Source organism: Petaurus breviceps, unplaced genomic scaffold (genome assembly GCF_028583685.1).
Source record: "Petaurus breviceps papuanus isolate PSGF00001 unplaced genomic scaffold, PetGlider_PUasm1.0 90919, whole genome shotgun sequence".
Classification (NCBI taxonomy): domain Eukaryota; kingdom Metazoa; phylum Chordata; class Mammalia; order Diprotodontia; family Petauridae; genus Petaurus; species Petaurus breviceps.
This window is the reverse complement of record NW_027187378.1, coordinates 21,089,794-21,113,565: the sequence shown is the minus strand read 5'-3', so window position 1 is coordinate 21,113,565 and position 23,772 is coordinate 21,089,794. Positions and strand designations below refer to the sequence as shown.

At 36.3% G+C, this 23,772-nt stretch overlaps 1 protein-coding gene and 2 pseudogenes across 1 annotated transcript in view; 1 reads left to right on the top strand and 2 right to left on the bottom strand.

The window, feature by feature from the left end:
- Positions 1-23,772, top strand: part of ZC3H6 (zinc finger CCCH-type containing 6) — a 176,732-nt gene that overhangs the window by 113,673 nt on the left and 39,287 nt on the right. Inside the window, exons 5-6 of the mRNA XM_069075962.1 lie at positions 6,323-6,506; positions 9,339-9,461. Of these exons, the coding sequence (XP_068932063.1) occupies positions 6,323-6,506; positions 9,339-9,461 (307 nt within the window). The remainder of the gene's footprint in view (positions 1-6,322; positions 6,507-9,338; positions 9,462-23,772) is intronic.
- On the bottom strand, positions 14,694-16,005 carry LOC138151800 (nurim-like; annotated as a pseudogene).
- On the bottom strand, positions 20,194-22,108 carry LOC138151799 (serine/arginine-rich splicing factor 9 pseudogene; annotated as a pseudogene).

Sequence of the window (23,772 nt, the reverse complement as noted above, 5' to 3'; positions counted from 1 at the left end):
CCACTATAAATATGTTAGGTAATCTTAACTAGTTCTTACTGCAACAATGTAGACCTTTTGCAACTTAATAATTAAGTTGCTATCCCACCCACTGAAACTATTCCAAACATTTCCATCCCCCCTCAAACCTGCCACAGAATTCTCTTCTCCTACCCTCTCAACTAAAGACCTCATCTCATATTTCACAACAACAACAAATTCAAACCATTTGATGAAAAGGCACTCTCTTTTCTCCCCTCATCTCCCATCATTCAGTCATTTTCCCCCAGTATCTCTTCCTTCATCCTTGTTGTCTTACATGAAGCAATAGATATCTTTCTTACCAAGGCAAGGCCCTATACCTGCACTCTGGATCCTATCCCCTCCCAGATATTCCAGCAGATTACCCCCACTGTCATCCCTCTTTTCTCTCCTCCTGTGCCCTGTATCCTTCTCTGCTTGGAAAGGCAACTAGGAGGCTCAGTGGATAGAGCACTGAACCTAGAGTTAGGAAGACCTGAGTTTAAATCCAGCCCCAGACACTTGTCAGCTGTGTGACCCTGGGCAAGTCACTTAATCTCAGTTTGCCTCGTTTTCCTCATCTGTCAAGTAGGGTAAATAACACTTCACAGGATTATTATAAGGATCAAATGAGATAATACTTGTGAAACACTTAGCACAGTGCCTGGCACGTAGTGGGTACTATATAGATGCTTACTCCTTTCTCTTCTCCCCTGCTGCTACAAATACTCACATGTCTCCTCCATCTCAAAAAAAAAAAAAAAAGAAAAAAGCTTCACTTGATCATGCTCACTAGTTATCTTCTATCTCATCCCTTCTGAACTAACTGCCTTGAGAAAGTAATCTTAAACTAGGTGCCCCTACTTCTCTTATTTGCTTTTAAACCTCCTGGCTTCTGACCGCCTTATTCAACTGAACTACTCTCTCCAAAGTTACCAAGAATATCTTGATTGCCAAACCCAATGACTTTTTCTCAGTCCTCATCCTTATTGACCTCTCTATAACCCTCTATACTGTCAAATCACCCTCTTCTCTTAGATATTCTCTCTCTGGATTTTCATGACACTGCTCTCTTGGTTCTCCTATCTCTCTGACTCTTTTTAAACTGCTTTTCTAGATCTGAATCCAGGTCATACCCATTAAATGTGAGTTTCCTCAAGGCTCTGTCCTGGGCCCTTTTCTCTTTTCCCTCTATATCCTCGTTTGATGAGCCCATGAGTTCCATGAGTTCAGTTATCTTTATGCAGATGATTCCTGGATCTATTTATTTAGCCCCAACCTCTCTCCTGAGCAACAGTCATACATTACCATTTGCTTCTAGTACATCTATAAACTAGATTTCCCATAGACATCTCAAACTCATGTCCAGTGTAGAACTCATCTTCACTGAACCTGCCCCCAGCCTTCCCCTCTTATGAATTTCCCTATTTGTGTCAAGGGCATTACCATTTTCCCAGTTACCCAGGCTTTTAGCTTTAGTTTCTCAATACCTTAGCTTATGTATACAATGTGTCGTCAAATCTTGGTGTGTCTACCTTCATAACATCTATTGTATACATCCAAATACTCTCCACTTATATGACTGCCACCCTAAGGTCTTCATCACTTCCAACTACTTCCTTCATGTACTATTGCAATTGCCTTCTAATTGATATCCCTGCCTCAGGTCTCTTTCCAATCTCAAATTCATCTTCCATTCAGCTGACAAGGTGATTTTTCTAAAGTTTAGGTCCTACAATGTCAACCTCCCACTCCTTCCATTAAGTTCTAGTGGCTCCATATTGCTTCCAAGATCAAATATAAACTCTTCTGTTGGGCATGTGAGGCTGTTTACAAACTGGCTCCTTCTTGCCTTTCTAGTCTTCCTACATTTTACTCCCCACCAAACACTCTGCAATATAGCTTCAGTGGCCTCTTAAGATGACTTCTTAAGATCCCTTTCCAGCCCTAGAACTATGATCCTATAAACTCTGTAAGACAAGCAAATATACTGTTATGCTCATTTTTTTTCAGGTGAGGAAATAGTTTCAGAAAGAGTGTGACCTATTATTATAATAATTAACCTTCAGAATAGTTAGCCTGCATCATGAAGATTAAAAAGAAAAATTTCAGATAAGCATCTAAAATGATTGAAATAAAAAGTATTATAAAGCAACAAATAAAAAGAATAATGGATTCAACTTATATAGTCCAGTACTTTATTGCTTATATTTTCAAATCTGCAGATACCTTAAAAATGAAGCTACATAGTTTGATTTGTTGTTGAAGTGTCCAAGAAGCTTAGGCTATGTTGTAAATCTATTCATCCTTCCAAAAATTTACTCAAAATGCAAACTTAAAAGATAATTTTTTAAAAACCAGAACTGTGCTGTCTTTGGCATAGGGAATTCCTGGGGAGGATGGGGACATTCTCTGCATCTTAAAAAGTTGCCTGGGGGCACTGAGTAGTTATGTGACCATGGGCTACATAGCATGTGTCAGGGATGAGGACTTGAACACAGATCTTTCTGACTTAGAGACTGGCTTATGTACTCTACCACAAAGCCTCTTTGATGATTAAAAAAATGTGATCTTTAATGACAGTTCCCAGGGTACAAAATGATCTGTACAAAAAAGTACATATATACTTTTGTATGTTTACTATCTATTTCAGTGAATTTCTAGGAGACAAGATTTTTATTTCAATTCAAGACTGGGTTTTCATTGCAGATTATTGCTGTGTTCTTCAAGATAATTCTAAAATGAATGCTTATATTTTATTTATAACTCTAAATCTTAATTTGTTGGACAAGACTGAATATATACTATCAAAAAGATTTCAGTCTCCTTTGCTAGTTTTTCATGTATGTCATGCCAACTAACCATGAATATCTATTCTGAGGTTCTATTTTGAGTTCTCCTTATCGTTTCCTCCTTTATAATTTCAGTTGATTACCTCAGGAGTTCCCATGAGTTCAATTATCATCTGTGCAGATGATACCCATCTGTATATATCCATCTATAACCTTTGTCCTGAGCAATAGCCATATATCACCATCTGCCTTTTAATTAAGCATTTTTTGTTTGTAATGATAGTAGTTATGAAATGTCTCAGATGTATTCAACATGGTAGGCTAAAAATTGAAAATGTCATATCATTCAAAGAATTTTGGAGCTTAGAGGAAACTTTATGGTTTAAAAAATTGTTTTATTGATGTTCTTTATTCTTCCATTGACTCCTCTCATTCTCAGAGAACCCTCCCTTCTAACAGAGAAGTACCGTTAAATAAAACAAATCAACAGTGGCCATGTCTGACATTATATAACTCGTTTTGTATGTTTAGCCTACCACCTCTCTACCAAGAGGAAGGAAACAAATGGAAGAAAATTTAGAGATTTTCTAATCTGATCCCTTCATTTTATAATTAAGGAAACTGAGTCCTTCAAAGGTTAAGTGTTTTACTGAAGAAAGCAGCATGATAGGTCCTTAATATTAAAAAAAATCCACATTATTCCATTCTTAGTAACATAGTCGAGACTAGTACTTACCTTGATGCTAAGTCTAATCCACCATACAGTAATTCCCTAATATGGCTCCACTAAAAAAAAAATAAGTTGGAAGATGTGAATCCAAAACCAATTTTCATATTAAGTTATTGGAAATAAGTAGGCTAAGTAAAAGGGGGGGAGGGGGAGAGATGAACAAATTTTTTAGAGAAAAAAATTTTCCAGAAAACAGATAGGTATATTTAATATTTTAGTTTTTAAATAAACTTTAAGACTTAACTGAATTTCTATTTGTAGCATACAGATAGATTATACAAAATTTTCAGCCTGGAAAATAATCATAGCATCTATTGGTGAAGTGTGACATTGTAGCTTTAAATTTACTTAATCCTTTCCCAAAAGAAAACATAACTAGTTTCTCAGACTGATGAGTTAGTCACCTAAACAGCATAGAAATTTCAATTTCTATGGCCAAAATGACAAATTGGAAATTGAGAGGGTCCCAGATAAGAAAGTTCTACAAAATTTAAAGGGTCAATAGAACTAATGCCATTAAAACAGAATGTTAGAGCTCTTAGGGATTTTAGAGACCACCCAATCTGTTCCCTTTCTTTTACATGTAAGGAAACAAGAGACTAAATGGCTTGCCCAGGGTCTTATGGCTAGTAGTTAGGTAATACAGCCAGGTCTTGAACCCTGGTGGTTGTCTTTTTTTTTTTTTTTAATAAAATTTTGTTGATGTACTTTGTTCTTACATCACCTGGATTTTCCATTGTTTCCTCCCATTTCCTTTCCACCTCCTCCCATGTAGCCATCCCTTATAAGGGTGAAAAAGAGGGGAGAAAAATTGAGCAAAACTAACCAGTACATTGAAAAAGTCTGACATATCATTTCAGTGTTGCACACCCATGACCCCGCCCTCCATCCCCCAGAAAAGAAGAGAAGTGCCTCCTCATGTCTCTTTTGGGGGGCTTAGTTTGGTTATAATTTCTCAGCATTCAGTTTAGGTTGTTTTATATTGTTTTCCTGGCTTTGTAAACCTCCCATTGTAGCAATTCATATAACTCTACCCAGGTTTCTCGTAATCATCATTTCTTACAGCATAGTAATATTCCACTGCATTTGTATAATGTAACTTTTTTTAGTCCTTCCCTTATTGATAGAACCATTTTTTTTTCATTCCCAGTTCTAGTGTTGTTACATTAGATAATTCTTCCTCAGCATTATATGTAGTGGAGATTGTACGTACTGGACTTGAAGTTAGAAATCTCTGGGTTTAAATACTGCCTCAGATTCTTACTTAATCTTAAGTAATCCTTACTTAATCTTTCAGCCTTAGTTTCCTCATAAATTAAATGGGATTGATAATAGCACAAGTGAAATCTTGTTATGTAAATGTTATAGAAAGCATTTTGCAAATCTTAAAATACTATTTAAATGTCAGCTATTATTATTATTATCATTATCCACCACAGTCATAAAAGGTATGCCTACTGTTGCAGATGTGTTCAAGTCAGTCCATTTGGGAATTTGTTTTTGTGAAATAAAATTTTCTTTTTTTTTCTTTTTGGAGGGAGGAAGGGAGGGCAGTTAGGGTTAAGTGACTTGCCCAAGTAATTAAGGTCACAGCTAGTAAGTGTGAAGTGTCTGAGGCCAGATTTGAACTCATGTCCTTCTGACCCCAGGGCCAGTGCTTTATTCACTGTGCCACCTAGCTGTCCCCTTTTTTTCAAATTATTAAATTATTACTTGTTATATTATTTAGTTGTATCATAGAAGTCAATGAGAAAATGTCATTTATTTTTCCCCCAACTTTGAAAATATACCTATTTCATAAAGTTAGACATACAGGTATTTTATAGTAGTTGTAATTTTAAGTTATCTTAAATGCATAGTCTCCGTTGATCTCTTTCTCACACTAATGACTATAGATATTTTAGCCTACATATAGCAAAAGTTACACTTTTCCATTTTTACATAATATAATTTTGTATTGCTATCAATATTTTGTTATTATACCAACTTGTTCTGTATCCCATGTAATTACTTAGATTTTAAATGTTATTATTACTATTTGCCCCCCCATCTATTTAAATGCAGATACTGATTTTAAAAATCAACATTTGCATTGAAAAACTGAAACTAATATTCTTATACTTGGAAACATGAAATTACTAGGATTGCAATTTTAGTTTTAATATTCTTGACAGAACTCTACTTTAAAAATTAATTAGTATCTTTTTTATAGCCTGAATGTTGTTAATGCTTTTATCTATTTAAACTTATCTACTGAAATTGACTATTTGTGCTAATATATTATTTTTCACTTTAAGCAATTCATTTACTCTACCTTCATTTTAATATGATGAATTTTAAAGTTATTTTGTATTTATGACTTTTGTTCTCCAAGATATTCACCTAATATAGTTAACATTTTTTTTTAAAGTAATTTAGCATTTTATAACTACATATCTTTGAGACAACCTTGCTTTTAAAATGTGTGGGAGAATGAGAAATACAATTTAAAGTTTTGATACAGACTTTATGGGAGACCTGGGTTCAAGTCCCACATTCTGGCTTTGTGACCCTGGGAAATCCACTCAGCTTCTCAGTACCCCAGGCAGTTCTTAAGGTTAGGAACTGCAACTGCAGAACAGGGACTGATATACTTTGGTTGATGAGGTTCCTCTCTAAGAGGGCTTTATACTCATGAGATTACAGGTCTGGACTGTTCTCACACCCTCCAGAAAAGATAAAGAAAATATGTCTAATGTGTTTAGTTTCTGAATTGACATTTAAATATTCATTTTTTTTTTTTTTGCCTATTCTCCTATAGAGAAGATGGTGAATTAGAAGATGGTGAAATAGATGATGCTGGATTTGAGGAAACACAAGAGCAACCTGAAACAAAAGGAAATGACAAACAGAAAAGTGAGAGAGCCCACAGAAAATCAAGAAAGAAACGCAAGAAAGAAAAAGAAAAGAAAAAATCAAAAAGGAGAAGACGTGAGAAACACAAGGTTAGGACTAAGTTACCTTTTATTGTAATTGTAAATGTTAAGCAACTTGCCCAGGGTCACACAATTAAAAGTGCCTGAGGCCAGATTGAAACTCGAATCTTCCTGATTCCAGCTCCTGTGCTGCATCCACTGAACCACCTAGATAACCTCCTAGTACAAGATAATGACAAAACGATGATGATGATGATGATGATGATGATGACAGTAGCTAACATTTATGTAGTGCTTACTGTGTGCCAGGCATTGGGCAAAGTGCAGTGGATAGAAGTTCAAATCTGGCCTCAGACAGTTTTAGTTATGTGACTATTGGCAAGCCACTTAGCCCTGTTTGCCTCAGTTTCCTCATCTGTAAAATGAACTGCTGAAGAAAATGGCAAACCTCTGTAGTATATTTGCCAAGAAAACCCTAAATGGGATCACAAATTGTTGGATTTAACTAAAAATGACTGAACAACAACAAACAGCAATTTCATTTGATCCTTACAACCGTGCTGGGAGGTAGGTGCTATTATTATCCCCATTTTACAGATGAGGAAACTGAATCAAACAGAGGTTAAGTGATCATATAATTAGTAAATATCTGAGGCTAGATTTGAACATGGATCTTCCTATTTCCAAGCCCAATGCTCTGCCCATTATACCACCTTGCTTCAGTGGTCTAGGGTAAGATATGGCTAGATAAAACAGTTTGAAAAAGATCTAGGATTTTTGGTGGACTGCAAACTCAAAATGAATCATCAGTGTGATGTGGCAGCCAAAAAAACTGTCATCTTGGGCTACATTAAGAGAAGCATAACTTTTAGGAATAAATAGGTAATAGTTCCTCTCCGTTAGGCACTTGTCAGACCATATCTAGAGTGTTGTGTTCAGTTCTGGAAACCACAGTTTAAGAAGGACATTGATAAGCTGGAAGTAATTATCCAGAGATGGGCAAGCAGTATGATGGAAGACCTTGAATATGTCATTTAAAGTTTGATTAAAAGAACTGGGGATGACTAGCCTAAAAAAAAAAAAAGAAGACTTGTGGGGAACATGATAGCTGTGTATAAGTTTTTGAAGGACTGTTATGTGTAAGAGGTATTAGATTTGGTCTGTTTGGCTCCAAAGGCCACAACCAGAAAGAATAGATACAAATTTCAAAGAGGAAAATTTAGGCTCAATATTAGAAAAACTTTCCTAACAATTAGAGCTTCCCAAAAGTGGAATAGGATGCTTCAGGAAGTGCTGAATTCTCCTTAAATAGAAGTTTTCAAACGAAGGATGGGTGACCACTTGTGGGGTATGTTATATGTAGGATTCCTTTGGGTATGGTTAGGACTAGAAGGCCAGTTGCAGCTAGAAGGTCCCTTCCAACTCTTAAATTTTGTAATTCTGTGGTTCACTACAAATTTGTTTTCTAACATCAACTAGACCCTTACTGCAGCAAGTCAGTCCTTTTAGTTCTTCGTAATTGATTCTTAATCCTATACCCCACAGAGGCTATTCCAGATTTTCTCTTCTCTTTAGTCTTTCACACTACCCATTACCTGTCCACATTCTTGAGTTGAGGACTTCCTCTCATACTTTATGGAGAAAAAGAGGCTATTTGTAGCAAACTCTCTCTTCTTCCATTTTCTTTATCTAACTATTCCTTGGCATAATCCCTCATTTTTTTCCCTCTTTTACTCTAGTCTCTGAAGAAGAGGTAGATTTTCTCATCAAGGCCAGCCCCTCACCACCAAGACTAATGCTGGCTCTTGATCTCATCATCTCCAGTAGATAGTCCAAATTTTTTCCTCCCCATTTATAATCCTTCCCTATTTATTGGTTCCATTCCTGCTGTCTTCAAACATGCCCATATCAAAACCATCACTAGGCCTTATAAACCCCAGACACATAGAAAGGCCCAATATTTATTGATGTAAGCATACAAGCCCTTTTACTGGTACCAAAAAATTTAAACAAAGTTGGTACCCATCAACTGGAAATAGCTGAAAAAAGAAACTATGGTAAAAGAATATTGTTGAATATTCAACTTCAGTAAGAAAGTAGTATGAGAATCTTTGAGAGGCTCTAAGCAAGAGGCATACAAGATGAGTTGTAAATGAATTGTGCTCTATATTAATGGATGATAACAGAAAATAAGGATGCCCTATATAGTGGATTGTAAAATATTTCTAATATTAATGAAATCTCAACATTAAAGTCAGTTTTATATTTATTCACAATTAGTATTTCTTTTGACAATTGAACTTGTCAAATGGGAGGATTAACCCAGGACTTTTTTCTATTTTCTTAGCTATTTCATTTTTTATAAATTTGGAACAAAGTTTTAATGTCAGAATTTAGGTTCTAACTCATTAGCAAAGGCAGACAATAGCATTTTAAAGTTATAAGTATCCTATTTAAATCATGAGGTCACCATTCTTGTTTTTTTTTTTTAATTTTGTTTAATTTTTTTTTATGAAGAGTTACCTTTTCTTTTTCCAAAGCCTTATTACTTAGGGGGATGTAGGAGATAGGGGTGTGGAGAAGAAAGGTGCTTACTTTGTAAAGCTCTTAAACAGAGAAAAGAGATTATGTTTTTCCCTCCTGGGAATCCTGGAAAACTGCAAGGGATATAAGTTGGGGCCGAATGGTGGTGGATGCTGACTTGGGGAGGTATATGCAGTAAATCTTAGATCCCTATCTTTCCATGATGGTACCCAATCAGCTAATCAGATAACCTGGACATAGATAGTTATGTTTTATAGCCATCAGTTAATTTTCCTTCATTGTTAGAATGCTAAGAATTTGCTTCTTCTTTGAACAATAAATTTATACTTTATAACATATTTGTTTTTGTTTTTCCAGCATAATTCTCCATCTAGTGATGATAGTTCAGACTACAGCCTCGATTCAGACCTTGAACATACAGAAAGGTCCCATAAAAAAGGATCTAGTTCCTATAGGGATTATGACTCATCATTTCTTCAGGTATGGTTATTCTTTTAAATTAATCTCATTCTTTTTTCTCCTAGTATTTTAATAAAATATCTTATGAAATACATATACATTAAATTTTAGTTCTGTAACAAAGGCCATAGAGTAATCTCACTTATCCAAAATTGTCAGATGAGTTATTCTTCATAATTTAATTTTCCAAATAATTGAAATGTTCTCCTTTAAGCATGAATTTTTTTTCAAATGGAAAGCAAATCTTTTAAAAATCAAATGTATGTTTCTTGTCATAAACAAATACATGGGTCATAATATAAACTTTTCTTCACATCTTGATGTTTTCATTGTGAATATCAATTACTTTACCATGATGTATTGTATTTTCTACTGGAGTCATTGTTTTCTCCCATGCTAAAATGTCCTTAAACTGTCATATTTTTTTAAAATCATTTTTCAGTTTTTTTCTTGTTATTGTTCATTTCTTGCTGCTGTAAGTGTTCGTCTCTCTTTATGTTCCTTAATAGTATAGGTGCTCCTCTTTCCTCTTAATGATTTGGTATTTTTGATCTGTTATAGATTAAGAAACCGGGCAACACACTAATTAGAATTATGTATAAAATAAGAGTAAATGGTATGTGAGGGTTGTTACTAAAGTGTGGTGAAAAAGACATTGTGACAACTATGTTAGTCACATATTTTAGGTTTATTTCCTGGTTTTCAAATGTGTTCTTGGTAGATGATTTTGCTGGAAAAAATGAGATGTTAATGTAATTTCTTCTTATTAAATTTGTGATAAATACTATTACCTGTGTTTTTTTCAGAGATACTATTTCCACAGAGATAGAAGCTAAGAGAGAGACACAGAGAGAGAGATGTAGATAGGTAGATTCTTTTTTATAAAGTTGAGGTGGAATTTTTGTCACACAGGTTACAAGAAAATACTTTTATTTTCTTATCTTCATTAACAGATTGTATAATAAGGCTCTTTGCTTTAATATATGTTTTCATTAATCAGTTTTGTACTATTTTAAGAATCTAAATAATTTTACCAGAATTATTCATCTGGACCAACACTACTTTAAATTGTGCTCATAAATAGTTTTTAAAGTAGTAATCTTAAAAGAAACATCCAGAGTTGTTCTTGATCTCTACAATTAAATTTTTCTCTGACTTAATTATGTAGTAGAAATTAAACTGAGTGTCAAGCAAAGTTTCTACCATTCATTTTTACCTCAGAAGCAATGATAGTACTATTTTCTTTCTTGACCATGAGCATTTTCATTCTAGGAGTACACTTAATTTACAGTAATTCCTATGTTCTTTTTGTCATATTTTACCTTGCTTAGCAGAATCCTCTCTACTTGTCATGGAGTATTTATAGAAATATACATATATACCATTTTTGGAGCTATATTAGAATGCCACATAAAAAAAGCCCCAAGCATAACTACAGCAGAACATTGACTCCCCAATTCATTTTTTAAATAAATTTTTGTTGATATTTTTTGTTCCTTACATCATCATGGTATCCCATGTACCCTCCCTCTTCTAGAGAGCCATCCCATAAAACAAATATTATTTTGGAGAGGGAAAAAAAAGTCACTCAGTTGAGTTGAATAAGCCCTGACATATTCAGTATATAAAGGGTTAGGTTAGAAATATCTTCTCATATCTCTTCATTTGAGTTCTACTTGATCTCTTTATAATTTGCTGTATTCATTTTTTTGGTTTTGGGTGTGTTTTTTTTTCTTTCCATTTATAATGTAGTTGCTGTATATGTTGTTTTCTTAGTTTAGTTTACTTCACTCTGCATCCGTTCATATAAATCTTTCCATGCTTCTATGTTTTCATCACATTCATTTTTTCTTACAGCACAGTAATACTCCATTAATTTAAGTACTACAATTTGTTTAGCCCTTCCTCAATTGATGGACTTCATTTCCAGTTTTTAGCTAGCACAAAAAGTGCTGCTGTCAATATTTTGGAGTATATAGAGATTTTTTTTTCTTATCAGTGGCTTCCTTGGGCTTCCATAGTGGTTCAAAGGGTATAGACATTTTAGTCATTTTATTTGCATAATTCCAAATTGCTTTACAAAATGATTATACTGTTTCACAGCTCTCCCAACAACGTATTGGCGTGCCTATTTTTCCACAATTCCTTGGATATTGACTTGATATTTTTGTTATTTTTGTCAATTTTCAGGGTGTGAGGTGAAAACTCAGGGTTATTTTGATGAGCATTTCTCTTGTTATTCAGGATTTGGAGCTTTTTGTTCATATAATTATGAATAACTTGCAGTTCTTTTGAGACTTGCTTGTTCATATCCTTTCAGTGTTTGTCTACTGGGGAAGAGCTATTAGTCATGTTTATTTGCCTATTTCTTTATTCATTGTATATCTTGGCTACCAAACCCTTATCAGAGAAATTTGATATAAAGATTTTCTTCCCATTTAACCATTTCCCTTCTGATTCTAGATGCAATAATGTCTGTGCAGAAACTTTGTGGTTTTGTTTCCTTTTCTGATGTAAACCCAGTATTTTCTTCCTTCAGTTACTTTAATCTTTTTTTAAAGATGGCCCTCTTCCCACTGGCTCATTTGATATCCACCCTTAATGTCCTCCCCTTTAGTCATTCTTGTTAATTTAGTTTTTAAATTTTATATTTTTTCACCCCTTTCCAGAAAGGATTTCTCTCACTCTCTTCATCATCTTTCTTCTCTTTCTGTTTGCGCTAGGCTGTCATTTTCTAATTCATAGTCCCTATAATTATCTGATCCCTCTCCTTTCCTTCTATTTGTCTTTATAATCAGTTTCCAAATTATGCATTCTAGGTTCTCCCCTGTGGACTTTTTCTACCAGTTTTAGAGAGCTTGCCCCGGTTTGCCCCATTCTCCTTTTTCATTTTTCATTCTAGAACAGTATCAATTATTGCAGTTGTCAGAGAGGAAGAGGAAGCGCCCGTCCCTCAGTCTGATCATGCAACCTACCATTGATCTATATACAGTGCCTTGTTGACATTTTTTTTCTCAGTTTGCTTGGAAATCTCCCTCTGTCTATACTCTCCTACTTTTCCAGGTGCCAAAGGTTCCAATTCCCTCCTTCCCTGGAGAAGTAGACTTTTCAAGCAGTTATCAGGCCTTATCCAATGTAAGGTCCTCATCTCCCTTCTCTAACCATCTCTCTTCACTAATAGGAGCATTCATCAGTGAAACACTGTTCCCCCTCCAAAGTAATTCCTTCTTCCTTCCTTCCCAAGTTTTTTAATCTTTCCTTCCTCTTCCTCACCCATTACCCTATAGACTCTTCTCTTTCTGGGACCATGAGGTTACCTTCTCCTCATTATTAGCCCTTGATTTGACCCTGGAGCATCATTCACTCCTCTCTATTTCCCTATTCCCCTCTCCACCTTTCAGGCACCTTCCCATGATGTAATGTAGTGCCACAAAAGAAGCATTCATCTGCAGTTATAGTGTAGGTAAGTTCTGTCCTTAATGATCCCTGTTTGCCTTTTTACTATTAACCTCTACCAGATTTCCACCTTCACCCCTGTTTCCCCATGTACATTTAGAAAGAATACTCTTACTGGTCTTTGTTGTTATTCGGTTTCTATTACTGTCCTACTGTATTTACTCATTCCTGCATTTCTATTGTTTAAAGTGTTTGAGAGGCAAATAGTCTCTTCACTTGTTTTCTTTCTAAAAATGTTTCAAATTCTTCTTTATTATTGGACATTTAACTTTTGTCCTGAAGTTTAAGCTCAGTTTGCAGGACAGGTCAACTCTGGGCTGCATTGTTGAGTTCCATTGCTTTTCAGAACACATTATTCCATTCCCTCCTTCTTTTTCATGTGGGATGGTCTTACATTATTTGAATGTCCCTTTTCTTTGTATTTGGATGTCTTTCTCCTAATGGCATATAGAACTTGATGTTTCTGACTTGGTCTGCTAAATTTAATCATTATTCATCTTTGAGTTTGCTACCTTGGGTTTTTTCCTGAGGTGACTTGTGAATTCTTTCAATTGGAATTTTATTTTCTATGTTCAGAAGTTTTAGGCAATTTTCTTTTTTCTTTCTTTTTTTTTTTTCATATGAAGAAAAGACATGACATTTGGGTTTATTTGCCAGTTTCTTACATGTTCTCTGGGAAACACAAAGGCACTGAGGTGGGGAATGAAGAGGTTCCTGCCCCATCCTCCCAATATCTACTCCGAGAACATACAGCCTAAGTGGTGAGGGAGAAATTCTAAAAAAAACCTCAAGGATGCTGAGAGAAGGACTAGAGGATGGGAGATAGGGAGCTAAAGAAAGATACTTCAGGGGTGGCTAGGTGGTGCAGTGAATAGAGCACCAGCCCTGGAGTCAGGAGGACCTGAGTTCAAATCTGGCCTCAGACACTTAACATTTACTAGCTGTGTGACCTTGGGCAAGTCACTTAACCCCAGTTGCCCTCCAAAAAGCAAAAAAAGAAAGATACTTCAATCTGGAGACTGGAAAACATTTCAGTTCTAGTCTAATTCTGGGGTGGGTAAAGATATAAAGGAAAAGGAGGGGTCCCTGAGAATGGATTTGGGGATCAGTGGTAGTGGACTTATCTGGGCCAACTACTTCTTCTAGGATTTGGATAGGAAATGGGCCTATTATTGAGAACAGGTGCAAAATCCTCATTCTTCCGCCACTATCTCATCTCTCTTTCTAGATTAAATTGAGAGATCCTTAGGTAGGGGAGTGGGATTCTGGATAAAGGGATACTAAATCTGGAATCTGAGTGTGAGCTCCAAGTCTGGGAGCTAGCTGCATACCATATCCAGAGAGCTGTGCATCCCTGTGAGTGCACAGGGAGAGGAATTTGGAGTCTAAGAGGTAGAGCTGGGAATTCAGGAGAGATAGGGGTGAGGGAGACATCTAAAGACCCAGAAGCATGCAGCCTTTTGCCTTTTTTTTTGGAGGGCAGTTGGGGTTAAGTGACTTGCCCAAGGTCACACAGCTATTTTTGTGTGTGTAAGTGTCTGAGGCCAGGGCCAGTGCTGTATTCACTGTGCCACCTAGCTGCCCTGAAGCATGTAGCCTTAAGCTTCTAGGGGTGGCCTCTCAAGTTAGAGTAGGTGTGGAAACCTCAAATTCAGGAGTGGAATTTGGAATCCATAAGACAGATTCTCTAGGATAGCTCTTGGGTTTCAGGGAACAGAACTTTGAATGGGGAGTAGGGGTGGGGGGCAGACAGGGCTTTAGAGCTAGGGACAACATTGTCATCCTAGGGGCTAGATATCACTCAGCATCTACATCATGGGGCGCAGCAAGTTACTGAAGCTTTCTTTGAAGCTGGGCACAGAGGTAGTACAAATCTTGCTAGTCTAGCCCATGTTCAAGGCCCAGGTAGAGGGGTGAGCAGTACAGCCAAGAGGATTCTGTCAAGGCCCATTTGGGGCACAGCTCACAGCACGGTCAGGAGCTCCACACACACAGGATGTCTCAAGTGCTCAAAGAATCTCAGTGCACTAGGGGACTTCAGAACTAATGGTCCCCCAGCCCCAGCACATGGTAATATACCTGTTTGAGGCCCACAAGCTCAGGATAGACAAAAACCAAGACGATACTAAAAATGAGAAGCCAAGTTATGATGTGCATCAGAAAGCAGAGTAGGGGTACCCAGGTCACCCAGGACTCTCTGACTGTGCTTCCCAGTGGCCTGGACCCTCTGCCACTGGCTCACAATAATACATCACCACCTGGTCCCAACTTCTGAGTGCCCCCAAGCAGTGGTTGCAAAAATGTGAAGCATGCAAATTCTACTCTAGTGCCAAAGGCCAGAATGGAAGAGGCTAAGGCCTCAGGGACCAAGAGCAGCACAGGGGCCATGGCTGGGGGTGGTGTTTTCTTCATTTAAGTGTTAAGGATTTTTGTCCTGTCATGTTCTTCTGGGAGATCTAGGATCCTTAGGTTGCTTTGAGATCAATATGCTTTGTTTTTTGTCATGAGCATATTTTCTTTTAATATTCTTGTTTTTTGCTTTTCTTCTTCTGGGTTGTATTTGCTTTCCCAATCTATTGTTCTCTTTCTTGTTTCTTTGCTGAGGCTTGCTATTACAGATTTCAACTTTTTCTGTTCTATTCATTATTTTTGCTGTCCAGGACATAAATTCTGCACTTGTAATTCTAATTCCTCTTTTAAAGCACTCAGGAATAGTATGTTGTGGTTCCATGTTCTCCTCGTATTCCACAGGGTTCTATCTCATCAAATGTTGAATCATTTTCCTTTATCAGTATTTATTCATAGATACCTGAACTTGTTTACTAGATCTGAAAGCCATATTTCTTTCTGTTGTTACCATTTTTCCTCTTGATTTATCTGTTTATGTTCAAGGTCTTTGAGATTTCTTCTTCCTGAAATGTTATTTCAATCTTTCCCCCCGTATTTTCCTTATTACTCAGTTCTCCCTCCCTCCCTCTCAAACCGTGGTTTCCTTTGGGACTGGATCTCAGAAGTTTCCACACACGTAGCCCCTACCAGGCTTTTGCTCTTTTCCTAAAGGGTCGTGGCTATGCTGGCTGTCAAATCCCAAGCAAACCTCCTCAGCCTGGAGCTAGGGTCTCCATGGCACTGGAAAGAGGAGGGGAGGGACCAGGGTGTAGGTAGGAGTGGGTTTTGATGTAAGCTTATGTCATGTCCTTGGGTCTACTGGTACAGCATTGCTGCTTGTGAGAGGTCAGAGAGGGGTACAGAGTGAGCTCAGGATCAGTGAGCATTAGTTCCTGGGTTTTCAGGTTGTTAGGTTTGTTTTTTTACCTTTTTCAGGAACATTCTTTAGTGTTGCATGACCTGAGGGCATGCACAGTGCAAAGTGTGCATGCTGTGTGTTGAGAACCAAGGCTGCTTTTTAATTAATTTTTGGTTGTTGCTCATTCAGAAACCTTTACTGTTGCCAAATTTTTTTATGACCCCATGGGGTCAGGACCCACAGTTTAAGAAGCCCTGACTTAGAACATGGAGACAGGTGAAGTCAATTTATCTTTGGTGCATAATTTCTGTTTCGGAAAGGTTTGAGAGTTTGTAGGGGTCAGAGAAAATATCAGGTCTGAGTCTTGTTGCTCATATCACCTGAAACAATCTCCCTTAATTCTTATCTAAAAACTAAACCTTAAGGCCTCATTTTGGTTGTGTTATTAAAGTACATGAAATTTTATTGTTCCATAGTAGCCACTTTGAGTAAACATCTATAAAAGGTGATGTGACATAGTGGATAATGGACATTTAGGTGTTTTGAGGCTCATAAGAAAAAGTTTTCAAATTGCAAAAGCTATATTTTTAAAAATAACATTCTATTTTTTTCCAGTTACATTTAAAAACAAATTTTAACATTCATTTGAAAAATAATTTTCCTTCTCTCCCTCATCTTACCTCTCCCTAAGATGGTAAGTAGTTGGATATAGGTTATATATGTGCAACCATGTAAAACTATTTCCATATTAGTCATGTTTTAAAAGAAGAAACTGATCATGAGGGAAAAAAACTACAAAAAAATAAAGTAAAAATAGTATGCTTCATTCTGCATTCAGACTGTCACTTCTTTCTCTGGATATGAATAGCATTTTCTGATGAGTCCTTTGTAATTGTCTTAGATCATTGTATTGGTAAGAATAACTAAGTCATTCATAGTTGATCATTATAAAATGTTTCCTGTTACTGTGTATATAGTGTTCTGGTTCTGCTCACTTTACTTTGTTGATGCATGTTAAGTCTTTCCAGGTTTTTCTGAAATCTGCTTGCTCTTTTTTTTTTTCTCTTTTTGGAGAGGGAAAGGTAGGGCAGTTGGGTTTAAGTGACTTGCCCAAGGTCACATGACTAGTAAGTGTCAAGTGTCTGAGGCCGGATTTGAACTCAGGTCCTCCTGACTCTAGGGCTGGTGCTCTATTCACTGTACCACCTAGCCACCCCTCATCATTTCTTATAGCACAATAGTATTCCATTACATTCATGTGGCATAACTTGTTCAGCCATTCCCCAATTGATGGATATCCCCTCAATTTCTAATTCTTTGCCACCAAAAAAAGAGCTGCTATAAATATTTTTGTACAAATTAGGTCCTTCTCCCATCCTTTTTTTTTTTTTAATCTCTTTGGGATACAAACCTAGTAGTGGTATTGCTGGATCAAAGGGTATATACACAATGTGATTGTCCTTTGTGCATAGTTCCAAATTACTCTCCAGAGAAACTGGATCAAATCACAATTCCACCAGTGGTGCATTAGTATCCTAATTTTCCCACATACCCTTCAACATTTATCATTTTCCTTTTCTTTTATATTAGCCAGTCTGGTAAATATAAACTTGGTAGCTCAGAGATATTTTAATTTGTGTTTCTCTAAATTATTAGTGATTCAGAACATTTTTTCATATGACTATGGATAACTTTGATTTCTTCATCTGAAAACTGCCTGTTCATTATATTTTGACCACTTAGCAACTGGGGATCAACTTGTATTCTTATAATAAAATTTGACTTGATTCTGTGTGTATTTTAGAAATGAGACCTTTATCAGAGATATTTACCGTAAAAATTGTTCGCAATTTTCGCCTTTCCTTCTAATCTTGGTTTTGTTGGGCTTTTTGATTTGTTTTGTTCTTTGTGCAAAAACTTTTTAATTTAGTATAATCAGTATTATCCATTTTACATTTTTTAATACTCTATCCTTTGTTTGGTCATAAATTCTTCTCTTCTCCATAAATCTGACAAACTATTCTATGCTCTCCTAATTTGCTTATGGTATAACCCTTTATGTCTTAATCTTATATCCATTTTGACCTTGTCTTTGTATACAGTGTAAGATGTTAGTCTGTACCTAGTTTCTGCCATACTCTTTTCCAGTTTTCCCAACAGTTTTTGTCAAATAGTGAGTTCTTATCCCAGAAGCAGGCGTCTTTGGGCTTGTCAAAACACTAGATTACTATGGCCATTTACTACTTAAAAAACAGTTTTATGGACAGTTTTTTATATACTTAACACTATATAAGGAATCCCCGAGTGTATATACTCCCACCATCAGTATAGACTAACAAATTGCCTACAGCTTATAGTCCAGATCAGTGAAAGGTTAAGTCATTCCTTAGTGTCTGCCAGGGAATGTATTTCAGAGGCCAGGAGTTGAATTTAGGTCTTCTAGTCTCATACAAAGTTGATCCTCTATCCACTAGGCCACATTTCCTTTCACAAATGTTTTATATAGCTAAGGAAATCATATTCAAGCATAATTTCACCTGTAGATTCTTACTTGACTCAAATCATACATTGAGAATTCATTACATTGAAGTCGTCCTTTATTATGAACATTTTCTCATTTTCTAAATCTACTTAACATCATTTATACAAAATTTATATAAGATTGCCCTACTTTCATTCATCATTCTTTCATTTAACTTATCTTTTCTCATAGTTTATGAAATTGAATCATCATTCATGACTGTTCCTCTCTGTCTCTCTACTTACAGTAATTCCTCTGTCTACCCCATATCATATTATGAGGTTTCCATTTTGTACACAAAAAGATCTTCATCATTGTGTTCAAACTATTCTTCTGGCTGCCCTTTTCTCTCCAGATTAGTTCTAATTTGAATCACTTTGTGATTTGTGACCTACTTCAAACTTATTTTCAACTTCTTTCCTTTCTTTTTTTGATTGTCCAGCCTCGTTTTCTTCTTTTTTCTTTATATAGCTGTATCATTGAGAATGAAAAAAATTATCATTTTTAGACCTCAGCAATTCCATTTTCATCTTTTTTTTTGTTTATGAATTTTAAAAATGGATCTTTAGGCTCTTTTAGAAAATAGATTTTCTATTATTGTTTGTATAATTACTGTTAAAAGGGTATACACAATTTGATTGCCCTTTGGGGAATGCTAGAAATGCTAGAAAAATATGTAAAAGTAGTACCAGAAGTTAGATGTAAATAGTTAACTAGCAGCTCTTTCCCATACTCAGTTGAAGACCTTCCGTCCTATTCATTTCACAGGAGTTTATACTAGACAAAGTGCTATTTTATAAGCTCTTAAGTTCTGCTTCATAGCTACAGAAGTAGCATGCCCCATATTTTAAGATGATTATCTTGTTTGGACTCAGAAGAGGCAGCAAGAAACAGTAACTGAAAAGTTTTTCTTTTGTTTTGGGTTTTTTTTTTCCTTTTAAAAATATTTGTAGTAGATTTCCCTGTAACATACTGTAGTATAGTGATAGATCTGAATGTTTGTGAAAGACTGCCTATGCCCTTTAAATGTTTTACTGTCCAGGCCAGATTGTTTTCAGTGGTAATCATTAGTAAATAATCTTTCTCCATAATTGCTCCTTACATAAACATGGAGATGCTGATCTTTTATATGTTTATGAAAACTACATTAGTTGGGTGTTCAATGAAAACTGCCTTTTTTAGCCTAGTAATGGGAATCTGTAAACTAGGTATGCTCCCACATACTTTATTATATATATATATATATTTTTTTTTAATTATTAAACTTTAGAAATGTATTTCTAAACAGAACGGGCTGATTCCTATATATAGTGTCTGTGCAGACTAACCCACCATGACACGGCACTGATTTTTCTCCATAATTGGGGAAGGAAGGGGAAATATGCAACTTCTAAACCAAAACCACAATTTCAGCAGTTTAAAATATCTCAACTGCCAATATGGTGCTGGTAGAAACTATATGTATGTAGTTGTACTATATCATTTTTCCTTTAAAAAAAAGTTATTAAAAAAATTCCTAAGACACTAAGTCAATTTGGAATGTAGATTCCAAGCAGAGAGCAACTCAGTTCACAGTAAAAAAAACAAAAACAAAAAAAGAACAACAAAAAAAAAAACCATAAGCGGTTTCAGTATGGTGCAAAGGAAGAGGTGTAGTATGGGGAGCTCCTGCTTTGGTATGGAGAATCACGACCCCTTGTCCCTGACCGGGACCGGGAGTAAATGTAGCTGGTGCTTCTTTCTGGATAAACTCTGATATAGGAAGTTTCACCCTCATGAGAACGGAATTTGGAGTCGTCCAGTCTACGCAGGGATATTATCTTATATTATCATATCTTCCTTGTGGAGGAACTCAACTACCCCCATGCCATCTTTCTGCACATCTGCATAATGCACACCCCCAGCTCTTCTCGCATGTGATCCTTCAAATCCTGCCAGCTGCCTGAGGGAGGAAGGCTTGAGACAAGAACTAGAAATTCAGATCTATTTGTCGGTGGTCCAGTCCTCCCACGGGGCCCTCCACCCGCAGGATTCCTGGGTAACTCCACACAAAGCCGGCACTGGCCCTAATCATAACCATTCCTTCCATAAATAACATCTTCTGCATCCCTGCGATCCTCGAAGCTCACAAAGGCGAAGGGCGCCTGGCCCTGGCGGCTCTTGAGCTCGATGTCCCGGATGCGGCCATACTTGCAGAACAGGTCCTCCAGGTCTTTCTCCCTCACGTCCACCGGGAGGTTCCCCGCATAGATCCTGCCGTTGATGTAGTAGCCGCGGTCATCTTCCTCCCCCCAGCCCATCCTCCCTGACATCCCCCCTCAGCCACTTCCCACAGGCCAGGCCTTGATTATATATTGTGACCTCATATATGTGCAGAGCTAGAACTAATCCTGAAAAAAGTTCCTCACTCAAGTATAGTAATCATTTAAACATAATTGCAGGTGGTCCAAGCATAATCATAGGCTGAGTTGAAATCTGCATTCCAGGGGCTTTATAAGAGAAGAAGATTTAGAATCTCATTATGTTAAAACTCACTTTTATATTATACTTGAAGATTTGCAAAGGATTTTATATATATTATCTCTTTTATTCACAACAGCCCTATGAGGTAGATAATACCTAGTTTATAGATGAGGAAATTAAATCTTAGTGGTTAATGATTTGTCCAGGAACACACAACTAGTCATGTCAGAGCCAAAATATAAACCCAGGCATTTCTTGCCAAGGCAGCTAGACACAAATGGGGTCACAGAGAGTTGGACACAATTGAAAGCCACTGAACAACAATTTTCTTGACTACAGGTCTAGCTTTTTTTTCCAACGATACCACAGTGTAATCATCTGCATATGTGAGGGAGCTACTAAGAAGGTTTTTTGTATTGGAAGACTAGAAAATCTGGAAAAGCTAGAAGGTTAATATTAGGTTTGTAAATAGAGAGAAGATAAGATGTGAATTTTGGGGTCAAGCTAGCACATAGATAGGAAGGAAGCCTGCAAATGGATAGTTAGTTGTTAGTAACCTATACTTATGATGGACAACTAAGTCTCTGATAAAGATGTATAAAGTTAGTAATATATTAAATCTTTAAATTCATAAAGTGTTAAAATATAACATTAAACATTAGTAGAAAGACTTTTTCTCATGGAAATTTAGATACTTTTAACAGATCTTCAGATAGACCCAAGTAGTCAGTTATTGTTGATCTATCTTAAGCAATTTCATTAGAGGTAAAACCACACAAATTCATGACTCCGTTTCTTTTTTTTTTTCCTGCATAGATTATTTTGTTTGATCCTCACAACAACTCTGTGAGTAAGCCATTATTATCACCTTTTTATAGATTAGGAAACTGAGGCTGAGAGCAATTTAGTGAGTTGCCTAGGGTTCGTACAGCTAAGTATTTGAGGTTGGATTTGAACCCATATCAGCTCTGATACCTTACTATATGCATAACTTAGGGTAAATCTCTTCAGTTTTCTGGGTCCCAACTTTCCTTTTTTGTGGGGGGAAAAAGCCTAATTTTATTTTTGTTCAATGAAAAATTTGTCCCTTTTCCCTTTCTCCTCTATTTCAGCATTAAAAAAGGAAGAAAAAAACAAAATCCTTGTAACAAATATGTGTATTCAAGCAAAACAAATTCCTGTATTGTCCATGTCCCTAAATATTCCTCACTCTGTACGCTGAATCCATCACCTCTCTGTCAGGAGGTAGGCAACATGTTTCATCATTAGTCCTTTAGACTCAACCTTGATCATTGTGATGATCAGAATTCTTAGGTCTTTCATTGTTTTTCTTTATAATATTGTTATTTTATATATTGTTCTTCCTATTCTGCTCACTTTACTCAGCATCAGTCAGTTCATGCAAGTCTTCCTAGGTTTCTCTGAAACCTTCCCCTTCATCATATCTTAGAACACATACCATAATACCAACATACTATGATTTGTTCAGCCAGTCCCAAATTAATGGGCATTCTCTTAGTTTCTAGTTCTTTGCCATCACATACTCACAAACACATACACACACACACACAAGGAGTTGTTATAAATATATTTTTGTACATATGAGTTGGGGCAGCTAGGTGGTACAATGGTTGTATATATAGGTTGGGCTTATTGTTAGGAAGACTTATCTTCCTATATTCAAATCTGACCTCACTGACCTCAGACACTAATTATGTGACCCTAGGCAAGTCAGTTAACCCTGTTTACCTCAGTTTCCTCACCTGTAAAATGACCTGCCAAAGGAAATACGACAAACTACTCCAGTATCTTAACCTAGAAAACCCCAAATGTGGTCATGAAGAGTCAGACATGGTGAACAAACATATGGTTCCTTTTCATATTCCTGGTTTCTTTGGAATATAAACCTAGTAGTGATTCTCTCTGAACCATGACCCAATTTCTTAAAGTATCGCTGAATCCCGAGAGTTGGAAAGGACCTCTGAGAGCATATGGTTCAACTTCTGTCTGAACAAGAGTCTACTCAACAACATGACCAACAAATAATTTCTTTTCAATCAAAAAGTCTTCAACCTTTTATTGCTTCCAGTGATATTCCTCCAGCAAACACTATTAGTTCCTGAGGCTTGGCCATTCCACTTTTTAATAGTTCTAATTTTAAGGAAATTTCTCTTTATATCAAACCTAAATCTTTTTCTTTGCAACTTCAACTCTTTGCGGCAAGTTCTGCCATTTGGACCAAACAAAATAAATTTAATCCATTTTCCATGTAAAAGTTCTTCAAATATTTGAACAGTTGTATTCCCTTCATCCCTCAAGTTGTCTCTTCTGTAAGAGAAATGTACTGATTTTTCCAGTTGATTGTCATTTGACATGATCTTTAGGCCTAATCTGCTTTCTTCTGAATACTTTATGGCTTATCAGTCTCTTCCCTAAATACAGTGCCCAGAACTGAACATAGTACGATTGTAAAAATAATTTCTTTAACCCTAGTCACTTTGCCTCTCTTAATGTAGCCTAAGATGATATGAAAATTTTTGGCTACCATATTATGCTGTTGATTCATATTAAGTATGCAGCCCACCAAAGTATTCAGATCTTTTTCAGGAAAACTGTTCTCTAGCCATGTGTCTTCTACCTTGTAC